Source organism: Nycticebus coucang, chromosome 16, assembly GCF_027406575.1.
Source record: "Nycticebus coucang isolate mNycCou1 chromosome 16, mNycCou1.pri, whole genome shotgun sequence".
Taxonomy (NCBI): Eukaryota; Metazoa; Chordata; class Mammalia; order Primates; family Lorisidae; genus Nycticebus; species Nycticebus coucang.
Window position 1 is genome coordinate 76,157,500 of NC_069795.1, and position 18,558 is coordinate 76,176,057.

Below are 18,558 nucleotides of genomic sequence, written 5' to 3' on the forward strand. Positions count from 1 at the left end.
AAACTCAAGCCATCTGGCTCAGTGCCCATAGCTCAGTGGTAGGGTGCCGACCATATACACCGAGGCTGGCAGGTTTGAACCCAGCTCAGGCCTGCCAAACAACAATGACAACTACAACAAAAAATTAGCTGGGCATTGTGGCGGATGCCTGTAGTCCCAGCTACTTGGGAGGTTAAGGCAAGAGAATCGCTTAAGCCCAAGAGTTTGAGGTTGCTGTGAGCTGTGACACCACAATGCTCTACTGAGGGCAACACAAGTGAGACTGTCTCAAAAATAAATAAAAGAAAATAATAAACTCAAGCCACATCAGCCTGTTTTCTTATGATTTACCTCTTTTCCTACAGTTTACATGATAATATGTGAAATCCAAAGAGATAGTTTCCTTGATCTAGTAATTTCCTAAAAAACAGTGAGAAACCGGGCGGCGCCTGTGGCTCAGTCAGTAAGGCGCCGGCCCCATATACCGAGGGTGGTGGGTTCAAACCCGGCCCGGGCCGAACTGCAACAAAAAAAATAGCTGGGCATTGTGGCAGGCGCCTGTATTCCCAGCTACTCGGGAGGCTGAGGCAAGAGAATTGCTTAAGCCCAGGAGTTGGAGGTTGCTGTGAGCTGTGTGATGCCATGGCACTCTACCGAGGGCCATAAAGTGAAACTCTGTCTCTACAAAAAAAAAAAAAACAAAAAACAAAAAACAGTGAGAAACCAAGTAATAATCTAAGGTCAAGTTCATTAATCTGATGAACATACATGCAAAAATTCTCAACAAAACTAGCAAACTGAATTTAGCAACACATTAAAAAGATAATTCATCACAATCAAGTGGGATTCATAACAGGAATGCAAGGATGGTTCAACATAAGCAAATCAATCAATGTGATACATCATATCAACAGAATGAAGGACAAAAACCATATGATCATTGCAATTGAGGCTGAAAAGCATTTGATAAAATTCAACATCCCTTCATGATAAACATTCTCAAAAATTTGGTTACAGAAGGAACTTATTTCAACACAATAAAAGCCATACATAATAGATCCACAACTAGTATCATACTGAATGGAGCCTTTCACCTCAGATCTGAAACAAGACAGGGATGCCCACTTTCACCACTGTTACTGAACATAGTAACACTAGGAATTTCTTGCTAGAGCAATCAGACAAAAGAAACAAAAGGTATCCAAATTGGAAAGGAAGAAATCAAATTATCTTTGCAGACAATATTATCTAGAACAGTGTTTCTCAACCTTTTTTATCCCATGGCACACTTGAACTTATAGTTAAATTTCCGTAGCACACTGAAATCATGTTGATTAAAAAAAAGTAAAAAAAAAAGAATGTATTTATTGTGCTTTGAACTTTTTTTGAGATAGTTTCATTCTGTCTCCCTGCAGTTAAGTACTAGTGCCATGGGCAACATCAGAGCTCACAGCAACCTCAAACTCTTGAGCTCAAAGCTATCTTCTGGCCTCAGTCTCCTGAGTATCTGGGACTATGGGCACCTGCCAAGCCACCTGGCTAATTTTTTTGTTTTTAATACAGACAGGGTTTCTGCTTTTGCTCAGGCTGGTTTCAAACTTCTCAGCTCAAGAAATCCACCTCAGCCTGCCAGAGTGCTAGGATAATAGTTGTGAGCCACCTCACCTGGCCCTGAACTTCTTTCAAAAATAATTTAAGTGATGATTTTAAAAATTTTCACAGCACACCATAGATTCTCTCATGGCACACTAGTTGGAAATAACTGATGTACAGAAACCTAAAGACTCTACAAAAAAAAAAAACTATTAGAATTGATAAACAAATTCAGGGCGGCGCCTGTGGCTCAGTGAGTAGGGTGCCAGCTCCATGTACCAAGGGTGGTGGGTTCAAACCCAGCCCCAGCCAAACTGTAACATAAAAATAGCCGGGTGTTGTGGCGGGCGCCTGTAGTCCCAGATACTTGGGAGGCTAAGGCAAGAGAATCACCTAAGTCCAGAAGCTGGAGGTTGCTGTGAGCTGTGTGATGCCATAGCACACTACTGAGGGCGATAAAGTGAGACTCTGTCTCAAAAAAAAAAAAAAAAAATTCAGTAAATTTGCAGACTACAAAATCAATGCACGAAAAAATCAGCAGCATTTGGCATATGCCGAAAACAATATAGAAAAGAAACCAAAAAGTAGTTCCATTTACAATAGATTCAAAATAAAATAAAATGCCTATAAATAAACTTAGCCAAAGAAGTGAAAGATCTCTATAATAAAAACTATAAAACATTAATGAAAGAAACTGAGGCTCGGCACTTGTGGCTCAAGCAGCTAAGGCATCAGCCACATACACTTGAGCTGGTGGGTTGGAATCCAGCCCAGGCCTGCCAAACAACGACGGCTGCAACCAAAAAAAATAGCTGGGCATTGTAGCAGGCGCCTGTAGCCCCAGCTACTTGGGAGGCGGAGGCAGGAGAATCGCTTAAGCCCAGGAGTTAGAGGTTGCTTTGAGCTGTGATGCCACGGCACTCTACCCAGGGTGACAGCTTGAGGCTCTCTCTCAAAAAAAAGAAAGAAATTGAAGAGAACACACACAAAAAATGAAAAGATATTCCATGCTTGTGGACTAGAAGAATTAATATTGTTAAATGTTCATACTAACTAAAATAATCCATAGATTCATTGCAATCGACATCAAAATACCAATGACATTTCTCAGAGAAATAGAAAAAACAATTCTAAAATGTATTATGGAACCACAAAAGACCCAGAATAACAAAAGCCATCCTGAGCAAAAAGAACAAAACTGGAGGAATCACATTATTTGACTTCAAATTACTTTATAGAGCTGTAGTAACTAAAACAACATGGTATTGGCATAAGAAATTGACTCATCAACCAATGGAACAGAATAGAAAATCCAGAAATAAATCCACAGATCTATAGTGAACTTATCTTCAACAAAAGTGCCAAGAATGGGCAGCACCTGTGGCTCAAATGAGTAGGGCACCGACCCCATATAACAGAGGTGGCGGGTTCAAACCTGGCCCTAGCCAAAAACTGCCAAAAAAAATAAAAAAAAGTGCCAAGAAAAGCACAGTGGGAAAGGAACAGCTTCTTCAATAAATGGTGCTGGAAAATTGGATATTGATATGCACAAGGAAACCAGACCCTTACTCTCACCATATGTAAAAAATCAAATCAAAATGGATTAAAGAAACCTGAAACTATGAGACTACTTACTAAAGAAAACATTGGGATCATAGTTTAGGACCTTGGTCTGAACAAGGAATTTTTTTTTTTTTTTTTGAGACAGAGTCTCACTGTGTTGCCCTCAGTAGAGTCCCATGGCATCACAGCTCACGACAATCTCAAACTCTTGGGCTTAAGCAATTCTCTTGCCTCAGCCTCCCAAGTAGCTGGGACTACAGGCACCCACCACAACACCCAGTTATTTTTTCTGCTCTTTTTAGCAGGCCCAGGCTGGGTTTGAACCCACCAGCCCTGGTGCATGTGGCTGGTGCCCTACCCACTGAGCTATGGGCACCGCCCTGAACAAGGACTTCTTGAGTAATACCCCCAAGCACAGGCAACCAAAGCAAAATTAGACAAATGTGATCACACCAAGCTAAAAAGCGTCTGTATAGCAAAGGAAGCAATCAACAAAGGATGAGACAACCCCCTGAATGGGAGAAAATATTTGGAAAGTGCCCATCTGACAACAAATTAATAACTTACAGAATGAGCCCGGGTGCAGTGGCTCACACCTATAATCCTAACACTCTGGGAGGCTGAGCAGGTGGACTGCCTGAGCTTGAACCCTTAATGGGTTCAAGACCAGCCTGAGCAAGAGGAAGACCCCATCTCTAAAAAATAGCCAGGTGTTGTGGTGGGTGCCTGTAGTCCCAGCTACTTGGGAGGCTGAGGCAAGAGAATCACTTGAGCCCAAGAGTTTAAGGTTGCTGTGGACAATGACGCCATGGCAATCTACACAGGGCCACAAAGTGAAACGCTGTCTCAAAAAAAAAAAAAACTTATAGAATACATAAGAAGCTCCAATAATTCAATAAGAAAAAATCAAATAATCTGATTTAAAAATAAGCAAAGGGACTCAGTGCCTGTGCTCAGTGGTTAGGATGCTGGCCACATACACTGAAGCTGGCGAATTCAAACCTAGTCTGGGCCTGCTAAACAACAGTGACAACAGCAACAAAAAATAGCCAGGCATTGTGGCAGGCGCTAGTAGTCCCAGCTACTTGGGAGGCTGAGGCAAGAGAATCGCTTAAGCCCAAGAGTTTGAGGTTGCTGTGAGCTGTGACACCACAGCACTCTACCAAGGGCAACAAAGTGAGACTTTGTCTTAAAAAAATAAATAAATGGCCAAAGGATCTGAAGAGGTATTTCTCAAAAGAAGACATACAAATGGACAACAGATATAAGAACAAATGTTCAACCTCATTAGTCATCAGAGAAATGCAAATCATTTCACAAGGCATCATCTCACCCCAGTTAAATGGATTTTATCAAAAAGATAATCACGAATGCTGGCAAGCATGTAGAGAAAAGGGAACTCTCAAACACTGTTGGAGGGAATGTAAATTAATACAACTACTATGGAGAATAGTATAAAGGTTCTTCAAAAAACTAAAAATAGGCTTGGTACCTATAGCTCAGCGGCTAGGGTGCCAGCCACATACACTGGAGCTGGCAGGTTCGAACCCAGCCCAGGCCTGTCAAACAACGAGAACTGCAACCAAAAAATAGCCGGGAGTTGTGGCGGGTGCCTGTAATCCCAGCTACTTGGGAGGCTGAGGCAAGAGAAGTGCTTGAGCCCAAGAGTTTGAGGTTGCTGTGAGCTGTGACGCCACAGCACTCCACTGAGGATGACATAGTGAGACTGTAACTCCAGAAAATAAAAAATAAAAAAACTAAAAATAGAGCTACCATATGACCCAGCAATCCCACTGCTGGTATATATCCACAGAGGAATTCCGTATATTGAAAGGATAACTGCATTCCCATGTTTACTGCAGCATCTTGCAGTATCCTGCAGATACTGCAAGATCTCAAGTCTTGACTATCACAATAGTCAAGACTTGAGATCAACCTAAGTGTGCATCAATGGATGAATGCATAAAGAAATTGTGGTACACAGACATAGTGGAGTACTATATAGCCACAAAAAAGAATGAAATCCTGCCAATTGCCACAACACGGATAGAAATGGAGAACGTTAGGTTAAGTGAAATAAGCCAAGCACAGGACAAATCTCACATGCTGCCACTCCTATGTGGGAGCTAAACATTAAAAACAATTGATCCCCACTCGGCACCCATAGCTCAGTGAGTAGGGTGCCAGCCACATGCACCAAGGCTGGCGGATTCCAGCCCGGCACAGGCCTGCCAAACAATAGTGACAACTGCTACCAAAAAAATAGCTGGACGTTGGGGCAGGCGCCTGTAGTCCCAGCTACTTGGGAGGCTGAGGCAAAAGAATTGCTTAAGCCCATGACTTTGAGGTTGCTGTGAGCTGTGATACCACAGAACTCTACCGAGGGCAACATAGTGAGACTCTGTCTCAAAAACAAACAAACAACAACAACAAAAAAATTGATCTCATGGAGACAAGAGTAGAATGATTGCAAGAAGCTGGGAAGGTAGTGGGGAGGGGGAATACAGTGGAGATGGTTAATGGGTGCTAAAATATAAAATGAATAATATTTGATAGCACAACAAAGTGAGTATAAGCAAACATAAGTTAGGGTATACTTTAAAATAACTAAAAGACTGGAATTGGAATGTTCCTAATAAAAATAAAATAAATTCCTGAGGTAATGGATACCTCAATTACCCTAATTTGATTAATTCACCTTGTGTGCCTGTACCAAAACATCATGTGTACCCTGTAAGTATATACAAATATTATGTATCCATAATAATTAAAAATTTTAAAAAGATAGGCTCAGGGCCTGTAGCACAGTGGTTACAGCACCGGACACATGCACCAAGAGTGGCAGGTTTGAACCTGGCTCAGGCCAGCTAAACAATGACAACCACCACCACCACCACAACAACAACAAAATAGCCGGGCATCACAGCAGGTACCTGTAGTCCCAGCTACTTGGGAGGCTGAGGGGAGAGAATCGCTTAAGCCCAAGAGTTGGAGGTTGCTGTGAGCTGTGATGCCATGGCACTCTACCAAGGGCAAAATAATGAGACTGTCTCAAGTAAATAAATAAATAAATAAAAAGATAAAAGAGGGCAGTGCCTGTGGCTCAAAGGAGTAGAGTGCCAGCCCCATATGCTGGAGGCGGCAGGGCCAAACCCAGCCCCAGCCAAAAACTGCAAAAAAAAAAAAAAAGATAAAAGAAAAGAAATAATAATCTAAGGCCAAGGATATTAGTAGGCAATTCATAAGAAAGAAAATACAAATGGCTCAACTTATCTTTTAAAAGTTTATTCATACATAAGAGAAATGCAAATTAAAACTATAGAAACACTATTTTTCACCAGTCTGGCAAAAATCAGAAAGCTCTCTAACACATGGAAAGCTCACACACATTGCTGGTATGACAACTGGAACTACTTCCTCTATTGAGGACAATTCAGAAACATGTACTATTATTGCACGTACCCTGTGACCCAGGAGTCCCACCACTGGGAGCTCATCCTTCCAATTACCAGAACAATCCTTCATCAAGAGGAAGTTTGTTAAGTAGATTACGGTACCTCCATGAATGGGGAAGCTCTTCCAGTATTGCCATGGAATTCTTTAAAATACGGTTAAGTTAAAAAAAAAAAAAAAAAAAACACAAGGACTACATAGGGACGGACAGAAAAGGCAGCCTCTGGGGAGGGTAGGTGGGCAGCTGGGGCCAAGCACTGCACTCTTTTTAGTGCCTTTTGAACTTTGAACCATGTGAATGTATTATTCAGAAAAACAAAATTAATATACTTACTGAAGTCTTCCCTACTACTAGCATTCCTGACTTAGCTCTAGGTAGCTGAGTTTCCTACTCTCCTGCAGCATATCCGGTCTTGCTGAAACTCATGGAGCAAAAGTACAGGGGCTGTGAGCGACAGACTAGGCAGGCACTATGGTTCCTCGGCCAGCCTAAGGGGAGACTCCTCAGGTTCTCCCAGGCCTGCACTTCTTCCCTCTGTCTACAGGTGGTGCTACAAGGCCTGCTATCCTGAACAGACCACGGTGGCCTGGGAAGCCTTGGGTCCTCCAGCTTGTGGACCCAACAGGCAAAGAAATAGGCAGGCACAAATAAGTAACATAAAATAGAAACTAACTTTATTTGTTTGGAAGAAGCAGGTACTGATAGATGGGGTAGCAACTTGGGCAAGAGGCTGGTGGAAAAACACAGAACGGCACAGGGGAAGAGCTGGGGTCAAAGAGGAAGCACGGACATGCCTCCAGGGCACCTGCCCCTTTGGTCTCCTTCCAACCCTGGGGCCTTGGGCCCTGGTCCCTGCCAGAGAATGGTCTGGCACCCTATCCCTGCTTCCTGAGCCACCTCAGGCTATTTCCAGGCACAAGATTCTAAGACCAGCCAAATCCCATAACATGTCCACAGCAAGGCCACAAGTCACATTCTATCCAATACCCCCAACTGCCTGCCAGGGTCTCCTTGAAAAGGGCCCAGCCCTGAGGAGGGCCTGCTGGGTGCTGGCCCACCTTTCTCTGTGGCAAACACATCCTCCTTGCCTAGGTCAAGCCTGGTTTCCTCTCAGTCTGGTCCCCTGGGCAGGGTCTGGGGGCATAATTCCAGCCACAGGCCCGGCCAAGGCCTAGAGCCCAGAGGCAGGTCACGTGCAGGGCCTACCAGGGCAGCCCAGACCTGCCTTCATAGGGCTCCTTCCCACAATGTGGCTGGGTACCAAGGGCTGAACCAAAGTGTGCAGGGGCAACACTGGGTATTGGAGGGACAGGCAAGGCAGGGCTCCAGCCTCTTGCTGCCTCAGCCTCTTTCTGTCCACGGGAGCAGAAGTGGCAGCAGGTCCTCCAGGCCTAGATGGGGGCATCTCCCCACCGTTGGCAGATGGACAAGCTCAAGTGATTCTTTCAGGGAAGGTCCTCTGGCTCTGCAGATGTATCTCAGCGCCTAAAGGATGGGAAGCAACCATAGAGTCCCTCCATTAAACAGATTATGGGAAGTCCAGAGTGAGTGAGCATCAGAGGACCAAAGGAGTCACTGCCTCTTCGGCGCATCAGGAGAAAACTGGTAGTTCCAAGCAATAAGTTTGGAACTTACCACCCTGGTGTGTCTTTTTTCTTTAATCAACTATGAATAAATTAATTGAGAACAGCACTATTATGTATTAAGAGTACCTAAAGAGGACGGGGACAATAAAGCCCAAGCTTAATTGGATACAAATAAATAAGAATAAACAAGAAATAATGTCTAACAAATATCTTAACACTTAGGGTTGTGTCCTGTATGCCAGACATTTGGTAACACACACAGCAGATACATCGATTCTATGAGGCAGGCACTACTGTTTATACCTTTACAGATGAGAAACCTGAGTGTACTGCTGTTGACAGCAAAGGCTGGTTCTAATTCTGTCTGACAAGTCTTAACCCCTACATTCTACCAGCACCTCCACCATCTATGTTTTACTATGTTTTGACTTGATGTTTCATATAAATATTTATATAAAATATAAAGTATATTATTTAACTAACTATATTTTAAAAAACCAATCTAGGCCAGGAGCAGTGGCTCACGCCTGTAATCTCAGTACTCTGGGAAGCTGAGGCAGGAGAATCACTTAAGGCCAGGAGCTTGAGATCAGACTGGACAATACAGTTGTAACTCATCTCAACCAACAAAAGTATCTGTATTTATTTATATATCTACATATTTTGTTATACTACATATAGCTATGTATTTTGCTATAAAACCTTTTACTGGAAGGATGTAATAAATTTTTTTTTTTTTTTCCAGTTTTGGCCAAGGCTGGGTTTGAACCCACCACCTCCGGCATATGGGGTCAGCGCCCTACTCCTTTGAGCCACAGGCACTGCCCAATAAATTTTTGTTGTTGTTGGATATTCCTTTAAAAGGCATTGTAATTTTAAACATTACTTTCAACAGAAATATGAAAAAAAGAAAAATATTTGTTTAAACCGAGTCCTAAAGTGCTGCTCCCTAGAGCCACTCAGGGTTGCTGTGGGTATGGAGAAAGCAAATCCCCAACCAGAGAGCTTCTAGTTCCTTTTTATTTCTCAGTTCATCTGAAAACTATGTGGCTAAAAATCTAAATGAATTCATTTTGGAGAAACTGTTTTCAACTGCCTGCTTCCTGGGGCCTGGGTTAATCCTACTCTCCCCCCAGCTGGAGAGGCCTATGTCTTTTGGCGTTGAATGACCTGTGAGGTACGGGCTCTATTCTAGTGGGATGGGGGCAAGAGTATGGCCCTCACTCACTTGTGGTGGGCAGGGCCACAGGAGCCCAAAAGGTGGCAGCCAGCTTGCTCCAGGTTCCAGTCGAACATCTCTAGCACTTTGTGGCATTCCCCCCTTGGCCGCAGACCCAGCCCAAAGAGTTGCTCCACCTGGGGGCAGAGGGTTGTGCCATGCACATGATGTGGGGGGAGGGGAGGACAGCACCACACCCAGGGCAGGGGCAGGGGCAGGGGCAGCAGAGAGGCAGGACAGGAGAGGAAGGGGTGGCAGGTCGGGAGCAGTACGACTGGTCTTCAGGGTCCATGAACACCAGGGCAGGCAGGCAGGTGGTAGTACCTTCAGATACTGAGCAGCCCTCTGCACACTCCAGCCGTGGCTCTGCAAGGCTGCCTGGCACTCCTCTGTGGTCACCCCATGCACCATGGCCTGCAGCTGGGCACACCCACCCACCAGTCAGTGTCACTCTGCCACTGCCCTACCCCCCACCCCTCCTCGCTGAGGCCAGGCCTGGGGCTCACCGTCTGGATCTTATCTGAGGGGCGCCCAGCCTCTGCCCCATCCCCAGGGCAGCCCCTCTGCAGCAGTCGAGCAGTGGCCCTCAAGGCCAGTGGCCGGGGCCCTGGATTGCTATTGTTGCTGGAGACATTGGCTTTGGGGTCTGAGGCAGCCTGGGGCATCGGTCGGACAGTGGCAGTGGGGGCGGCAGGGGCTGGGGTGCTGGGGGGCGGCAGCAGCAGGGGTGTAGGCATGGGTGCCGGCTCCACAGGCCTCTGGGCCTCCTGCAGGAAGCGCTGGTAACGCTCCAGGTAGGGCGGGCGCTCAGGCAGCAGGTAGTAGTGGGTGTTGCTGACCTTCTTGCCGTCCCGAACAATGGGCAGGATGCAGGGCCCAGCCCGTGGGCCAGGTGCCTGTATCACCTGGGGTGTGGCATACTTGGGGTCTGAGGCGAAGCTCTGAGTGGTAGGCATGGTCTTTCCAGGTGAGCTTGAAAGCCGTGGTGGCAACGGGGAGCTGCCAGATGGCACCAGGGGACTGGGGGTCCTCGAGCCTTGAGGGGACAGGGGCTCCCGAGGAGGCACCCGGGGAGGGGAGGCAGGTCCAGGCCATCGACCCATCTCCTCCTCGCCTGAGGTGGCTGGAGACAGCTCAGCATGTGGGCGTGTAGGCCGAGGGGGGATAGGTACCCGGGGAGGCACCTGGGGCTTGTCATCGCCAGCTGGGCCTGGTGAGGGGGCCAGTGGGCCAGCTGGAACCTGCAGCTGGCGCATGCACTCCTGCTGCAGGGCCTGGAAGACCTCTGTGGTCTGAGCGGAACTGGGTGGCTTACTTCCTCCCTGGGTGCGGAGGAACAGGTTGTCCTCCAGGGGAGGGGGCAGCCGTGCCTGCTCAGGCACAAAGGCATAATTGGTCTCGCCTTGGCAGAGCCCAGCGGAGACCGCTGCACCCACTAGGGTGCTATTGATGGAGCAGACTTCAAAGTCATCCTCATCCTGAGCCACATCATCATAGGCAGGGGGTGGGGGCAGCGGGCGTGCGTCCCAATCCACCACGGGCGTGGGGTGCAGGGGTCGAGGCAGTGCCCGTGTGGGACTCTGTGGAGGGGTCTTGTCCAGCAAGGAGCAGGCGTCCATGGCCAGCTGTGCCAGGGAGGGTGCACAGGGCCGTGGAGCCGGGACCACAGGCTCTTCACCAAAGTCGATGAGGGTGACCTCAGCCCCACTGCTGCGGCCTGACTTGGTGCCTGGCACTCGGGCTGAGGGCTTCACTAGCCACAGCCCTCGGGGCAGGCCTGGCTTCCGCAGGCCTAGCCTCTTAAAGTCGCTGGACAGGGAGTCTTGGTCCTCACTCACAGGGTCATAGGTTGGTTCTGTGTTGGAAAGGGAGACCCCAATAGTCAGGCAGGGCACAGGGCAGTGAGATGTGGGAAAGAGGCCAATATCCCCAGTAATTCTCCATGGCCAGTTCCCCTAGAGGTTAGCCCTGGGCTGTCAGCATTCTCAGGGCACACCGACTCTGCTCACTGTCAGCCCTCCATGTGGGCTGGTGAACCCTCTGCCTCCACCTGAGCTAAAGCAAGCAGCACCCCACTCTGCCTGTCTGCACCAACACAAGACCCCACATACCCCTCCTCCTGGGCCCTGGTTAGTAAATCCCTCTCCACTCCCATTACCACACACCATTAGTGCAGGCATGGGGCAGACTCCCACCATCAAAGGCCACAGGAGCCATCCTTGGAGGGGACAGGGCTCCAGACCAACCACCATGAAAGCCCAGCCTCAGCTCTGCAGGTCAAAAAGGGAGTGAGACAAGACCAAGCAGTGGAAGAGAGAGGTCGAGACAGGTGCCAGGACCACATCTGGTCCAGAGCCCAGGCGCCTTGGGCACAGTGGGAGAAGAGAAGCTTAATAGGCAAGATCAGCAGAAAAAAGCTCACTGCACACACCATGTCCCCTCCTGCCCAGCCACCACCCAGCCACCCTGCAGGCTCTGTACCTTCCAGGAGAGGAGAAGTGAGAGAAGAGAGGGGGTGGGGGCGGGGGCCAAGGCACCAGGAGCAGCCCCACTTACTCTGAGTGAAGATGGCAGGCTGAGGTGGGCGAGGTGGAGGCTCCCCTGCAAGAAAGGCCATGCGGAGAAGAAAGGGACAAAGCAGGGCAGAGGACGAAGGAGGGGACAGAGCCAGACAAGAGGTCAGAGTTTGGAGAGAGGGAAAGAGAGAGAGGGAGAGAAGTGAATAGAGGCAAGCGAAGGTACAAACTGAACAGCAAATGCGAGGCAATGGGCGGCAGGAAGGGAAACTGTTCTGGAACAGGGCATAGGATCCGGAAGATGGATAAGGCTCCTGGCTGAGACAGAGCCTGTGGGGTGGTTTTGGCTCTGGAGAGAACAGGATTAGGGGAACTGAGGAAAGGGAGGACCTGAGCATGGCCAGTGGGGAAGGAAGGAGGAGGGAAGCTATGGCAGGCGGGGCTGGTGCAGGACGGGCCTGAGGATGCCCACCTCGGCGGATACAGCCGCCTGCTGTCTTCCACCCCACGCCCAGCTGGAGCCAGGGACACAGCTGTTCTGCCTGCTGCCCTGACCCAACTGTCCCCAGATCAGCAGGTTGGGAACGGACTGAGCACACAGTGCCCCCTGCTGGGGAGCCAATGAAAAGGGATGCCAAGGAGAGGGAGGGCTCTTACTTTTCACCCTTCCCAGATGCTGAGTGGGTTGGGAGGTGCTCAGTTCCACACTTAACAGGTCAGGAGGGTCCATGGGGTTTCCCAGATATAGCCTGTGGGGAGAGAGCCAGGTCAGATGGGAGGGGAAGTGTGTAGGAGGGAAGGCAGTGAGAACACCTGGCAAAAATGTTGGGCCTATCCTCAGAGGTCAGGCAGAAAATAAAACCCAGGGGGACCATCTCATCAAAGCCCCTTCATCCTGGAAGAAGCTAAGTGAGGGACTTGGGTCTGGAGTACATGACTCTACAGACAGTGGAGTCTGTAGATCCTGATGTCTCTTCCAGAGACCAGGCTGCACCAGAGAATATGCTGGAGAGCTGAAAACTCTAGGACTATAGAGTCTACCACAATACCCTCCAACTCCATGGCACCCCCAACCCACACCAGTCAGCCACCTACAGGCATGTTCTCCTGTCATGCGTGATGGCAGAGCCTGGGAGCAGGGGCATCAGGGCTACAGCTGCCCAGACAGGAGGGCAGGAGGAAGCCTTCTGCCACACTGCCAGAAGGAGGGGAAGAGAATGGCCCACCTGCCCTGCTCCCGACTTACCCTCACCCCCTGTGCCAACTGTCAGTATCTGGAACTTAGTCACTGAGGCTGATTAAAGCCCTGAGGAATGAGGCTGGGCTGGCCGTGGCATGCCAGGAGTAGGGCAGAGGGCGCTGCCCCTCCTGAAGGTGTCTGCACTCTCTCTCTCAGGCCTTCGCCCTTGCCTCTTGTGAGGCAAGACACATAGAGTAACCCCTCCCAGCTTGGGGTTCTGGAGCATGAGACATGGAGGGTTGAAGGCACTGTTTGCCACACCTCCCAGGGTGACCATGTGTATCAGAAGTCAGGAGAAAGGGCTGCAGAGGTCAAGGGCCTGGAGTCCCCCTGCAGCGAGCAGAGGTCTGGAGGCCTGCCACCAAGTTGCTACCAGAGGGCTCCCTGGGCTCGGGCTCCCAGGAAGTGACTAATTCTTCTCTGTGTCCTCCCCAGGTGCCCTCAATGGCCTTGTCCTTTTACTTAAAGGAGACTACAATCCCCTCTCAGCCAGATACAGAGTGAGCTCCACGGAGTAATGTGCAGGTGCAGGGCAGGAGGCAGTACCTGAGCTGCTACCTAACATCACCTCTGCAGTTCCCTACAGACTCCGAGTCCTGCCCCCTGGTTCGGAGAAGCAAGTTCACTCCCATGTAGGCCAGCAGCCTCACACCTCCCAGACTCTGGCACCACCAGCAGGTGAAGAAAAGACTGCTACTCAAATGCAGTGCTCATAAGAGACACTCAACTGTTTTCTGGTTCCTGACCATTCTCCTTAGGCCAAATGCCAAGAGGGGTTACGGCTTTGGTCCCGGAGGCCTCTCCACCAAGTGGCAGTGCAGGGAAATCAGGAGGGAAGACCGGCAGGGTAGGGGCTGGAGACCCAGAGAAAGGGCAAGAACATTGAGAACTCACACAGGGAACAGTGAGGGGCTTCAGGCCCCAAAGCCTCGGCGGGGATTGGTGGCCCTGCCCAGGTACTCACTCATCGATCCTGTCGGGGAAGCCCCAGCAGTGGCGGGGGTCACTGTCGCCATGCCCCGTGTGGATGAAGCTATTCTGCAAGGGCTGGCTAATGTCCTGGGCTGACAAGCCAGCTACGGAAGTCACCACGTTGCGAGGGAAGGGCCCCACACACAGCGTCCGCGTGTTCTGCCCACGCCACCAGTAGTTTTCAGCCCTGCCCAACAGAGATGACATAGTGAGCACCAGGCCTGGTAAAATGGCCTAGGCAGTGGTACTCTTCTCATGCCCTGGACACCTTGGTAGTCCTCGGGGCCAGGAGGTCTGCCATCAGCCCTCCTCCCCCAAACCTCCATACGGGCCTGGCTGTTTGCACACAGCCTTACCCTAAGCTCACTAGGTGGGTCAGGAAGTTTTTCCTAGAGTTTACAAATAAAAAAGCAGGTTCTAACAAGTAACACCACTTGCCAGATTACCAGAAAAATCACAGCAGATTCAGGACTCAAGACCACATGTTACGTCTGCAAGGCTAACAACCCCTCTCCCAAGACCACCTTGCCTCCTACCCACCCAGCAAAGCCTGGCCCCAGTCTCTGCTGGCTACTTAATTTCACTCATCAGCCAGGTTCTGGGAGTTTTAAGAGCTGCAGGGACCCCAGAGAGTACCATGAGCTTTAGCACTGGGATTTGGGCCAAGCCCACCAACTACACCCTTTTTCCCTTACACAGACCTTCGAGTGTTTAGAAGCATTCAGGGCAACCTTAGCCTCCTCTTCACGACTCCATGTATCTCTAGTGCCTTCCATCACCTCTGGCAGGCCTGCGAGAGCCTTACCCTTGCCACCTTAACTGCCTCTTCAGAAGGAGCTCTATCTGGTCTTAAGACAAGGGGTCCAGGAGGGAACTCAGTACTCCTAGAGTGATCAGACCGTAGGCCCTCACTCTGACCTCAGACACAAGACCTCTGTTGGCGTAGCCCAAGCCAGATCTGGGATGGGGTTGAGAAAGAACAGAGCTCTCCCCTGGATACTTTTAGCGCCTGAAAAAGCTCTGACAGGTCCTGAGGCTCCTATATCTGCTGCTAGAATTGCTCGTACCTCACGGCACAGGAAGAATCTGGACTCAGCAGAGGCAGTGACAGCCCCATGCTCCTATAGCAGGCATATGTGGCACCAAGGTGCCTGCCCTCCCTGTCAACCCACGCCTTCACCTGCCCCAAAGCCAGAAATGTAAAGAAGGTCCCTCAAAACACAGCAGACCAGAGAGGTTAGAGGAGAGAGGATGGGGGAGGCAGCAGCCATGCCTGGGCACTTGGACTCACTGCTCGTGAGGTGACAAGGCCTGGCTGAAGTGAGACCTCAACAACAGCCTTTCCCAGGGACCAAAGGTCAAACCCCACAAGCACAGTAGTCCCCAGGGAGGTGAGAGGTAGGACTGCCCATAGCCCAGCCTCCTCATAAACAAGGCCACCCAGCCCGGCCCCATGCCACACACAGCAACTCTGTGATTACCACCCTGCCTTCAGGGCGGGAAGGAAGACGAGAGGACAACACCCCAAGAAGGGACAAGGCCCATCCGAAAATAGCAAGGCCATTCCAAGGAGCAAAGAAATGGCTGCTCACCACACACAGCCTCCTGTGCCAGTCCATTGGGGGAGAGTGCCCAGCACCAGAGACCCTGGCCACCACTTGCCCCCAACACCCACTGGCTCCCTGCTGGCTCTCGCCATTCTGGACAGATGCTGGACTCTGCTCTCTACCCTTCCTCAGAGGTGCTTATTAACTTGGGTGAGAACTGCAGCCCAGTGGAGATGTACTTCACAGTAGCGTGGACTCGTGCCTAAGGCCAGGTCCAGCAGGAGGCCTCACCCTCCACCCCTCCCTTGGCCAAGACAGTCCAGCTCCTCATACAAAAGCCTCCTTTTGACCCAAGCCTGAGGGTGAAAAGGGACAGCAAGGCCACCTCCCCTTATTACAGGCATAACCAAGACAAGAACCCCTACAGCTGCTGGGGGTCCTGACACCACGTTTCAAAAACATGTTCGGTACTGGGGGAAGAAAAGCTGGAGTGCATTGCATGTAAGGACAGCCCCTTGGGACTGCACCCAGGTGCACGCAGAAGCATCATTCTCTCCCAACAAGGCTCAAACAGAACATCCAAGACGGCCGACGCGTCATCTCACAGCCCATATATCCTGCTTTGAGACTCAGGGCCATGGTGCCAGCAGTCCGGAGGGAAGAGAGACTGACCCTTCCCATCCAGCCTGCTCTCGCCACACCCTCTCCTTCCACCGTGAACTCGCCAGAGTGTCCACAACAATGGGAGGGCCAGGCTTGCCATTCATAGTGAGTGAAGCACAGACAGATGGGGAGTTGGGGGGAGGGGTGGCTAGGAAAAGGGTCCAGTACTTCCAGCATGACTTTCTACTTCCTGCTGCCCCTTGGGCATGCAAGATGGAAAACCAAGGCCAGCTGAGGAAATCTTAGCACCTTGCTCCAGTCCTGGCTCAAGGCAGTCCAGAAATGGCAGAACAAACAATGGGTAAACATTCTGCTCAAAACTCCTGCCCCTACCTTGTCTCTGGATGGGGATAACCCAGACCCTGTTCCTCCCTCTCTGACCTACCATAGGAAGCAGCAGCTCCAGGGCCACACCAGGCCCTGCAAATGGATTTCAAAACTTGCTCTTTGCCAGTTCTGTATATAGAACAAAAGTACTGCCAGGCATCCCGCCCTTCCGATAAGACCCTCTGGGAAAGACCAGTCACTATGCATCTCTCTGCATCTAGACAAGGCCTCCTAAGCTCGGCTTAGGATAGCTAGGTGCCTTCTCTCTGCCCACCACCTGGTACCCTGAGAAGCACTGAAACTACAGACTCAGTCAGAGCTGGGGCAAGTGGCTTTCCAGACTCTGGACTAGGAAAGACTGGGACAGCTTCAGTCAGATGGATGCAAGGCTAAGAGAAAAGTGTGGATAAGGAAGGAGGTGAGAGCCAGGCAGGAACCGACAGAGCCCACACGCACAAACCCAGACACGCAACAGAACCCATCCACCCAGAGACATGGAAACAGAGTCCACCAAACAAACAGAGATATTCAGGGACTGAGAAAACAAGGGGGCAGAGTCAAAGCTCTGTCTCCACCAGGGCCCACTCCCAAAGCCTCACCGGCTGTTGTGGCCTCCTGCCTCTCACCTCCCACCTCCTGAATGGCTCCAGGGACCCAGGGCAGGCAGTGAGGTCCAAGTCAGGGCTAGTGGCCCGCAGGAGCCCAGCCAGCCCAAGCAGTGGCAGTGACGGTGGCAGCAGCAGATCCAGCTGCTGGGGCTAACCAGAGCCCAGGGCGGAAGGGCAGGGCAGGCGCACTCACAACCCTCCCTAGAGGAGCCACTCCCTGGGCCCTTCCCACAGCCTGCCCTGCTCCAGTGGTGACCTCAGGTGCCAGCTCTGGAGACACATGCCCCAGAAACACAGCAGGCTCCTGAGTCACCCTTGGGGAACACTGGCTGGCAGATGGTTCCCACTGAGAGCAAGGTAAGTGGAGTGAAGACCAGGGGGACTGCAGGTGGTACACAAGAGGGATCTGGTCCAAGCTCTCTGGCTCCCTGAGGTAGGAAAGGTCATAGGCCCAGAATTCTACCTTAAGGCCCTGCCAGGTACCTCCAACAGAGCCCCCACCCTTAATCCTCCTCCTTGAGTACCATGCCTACAATCTTGAGTACCATGCCTACAATCCCTTTCCTGGCCCCTTAGCTCCAAATCCACAGGTGTTTCTTCCTGTCGCCCACTTCTCTTTCCTAAAAGCCTTCTGCTTTCTTCTACCATCACCAACTCCAACCATAGCTGACCCCTGAAACCTGTTACTATGTAATTCTTTTTTTTTTTTTTGTAGAGACAGTCTCACTGTACTGCCCTCGGGTAGAGTGCCGTGGTGTCACACAGCTCACAGCAACCTCTAACTCTTGGGCTTACGCGATTCTCTTGCCTCAGCCTCCCGAGCAGCTGGGACTACAGGCGCCCGCCACAACGCCCGGCTATTTTTTTGTTGTTGTTGTTGCAGTTTGGCCGGGGCTGGGTTTGAACCCGCCACCCTCGGCATATGGGGCCAGCGCCCTACTCACTGAGCCACCTCTTGTTCACAGATCCTGGGACCAAAGGCAAAGGAGTTCTGATCTGGGAAAGGCGTTGGGGCCACAGCAGTGAAGGTCTCCATGCTACATAGCCAGCCTGGGTTCCAGGCCTGCTCTATCACCAACTCGGACCCAGTGGCTCTCTTCTCTCACCCACCCACCACGAGGCATGAGATTTAACCATCAGCTGCAGACCCCAAGCCATGCCCCATCCTTGCCTGGTTCTGAGCCAGAGTGGGCAGCACAGGGAATTTCTTCTGTTTCACTCTTCTTCTTCCTCAACACTCACCCCCTGCCCCAAAGGCACTTGAAGCCTGCCCTGCCCCAACTAGTTCCTC

The 18,558-nt window shown here is 50.6% G+C and overlaps 1 protein-coding gene across 16 annotated transcripts in view; it reads right to left on the bottom strand.

Annotated features, from left to right (window-relative positions):
• Nucleotides 1–7,241: 7,241 nt before the first annotated feature.
• TNK2 (tyrosine kinase non receptor 2) overlaps nucleotides 7,242–18,558 on the bottom strand; it is a 45,151-nt gene continuing 33,834 nt past the window's right edge. For 5 of the 16 annotated variants that reach the window (XM_053565369.1, XM_053565367.1, XM_053565360.1 and 2 more), the window contains exons 10-17: nucleotides 14,115–14,309; nucleotides 12,568–12,659; nucleotides 11,951–11,995; nucleotides 11,560–11,664; nucleotides 9,901–11,249; nucleotides 9,719–9,814; nucleotides 9,404–9,531; nucleotides 7,242–8,074 (exon numbers count right to left, since the gene is read on the bottom strand). In XM_053565369.1, coding sequence (XP_053421344.1) covers nucleotides 8,068–8,074; nucleotides 9,404–9,531; nucleotides 9,719–9,814; nucleotides 9,901–11,249; nucleotides 11,560–11,664; nucleotides 11,951–11,995; nucleotides 12,568–12,659; nucleotides 14,115–14,309 — 2,017 coding nt within the window. In that variant the 3' untranslated portion in view covers nucleotides 7,242–8,067. Of the gene's footprint in view, nucleotides 8,075–9,399; nucleotides 9,532–9,718; nucleotides 9,815–9,900; nucleotides 11,250–11,559; nucleotides 11,665–11,875; nucleotides 11,996–12,567; nucleotides 12,660–14,114; nucleotides 14,310–18,558 lie in introns of those variants that run through there. The other 11 variants (XM_053565374.1, XM_053565363.1, XM_053565370.1 and 8 more) reach the window with 6 other exon arrangements.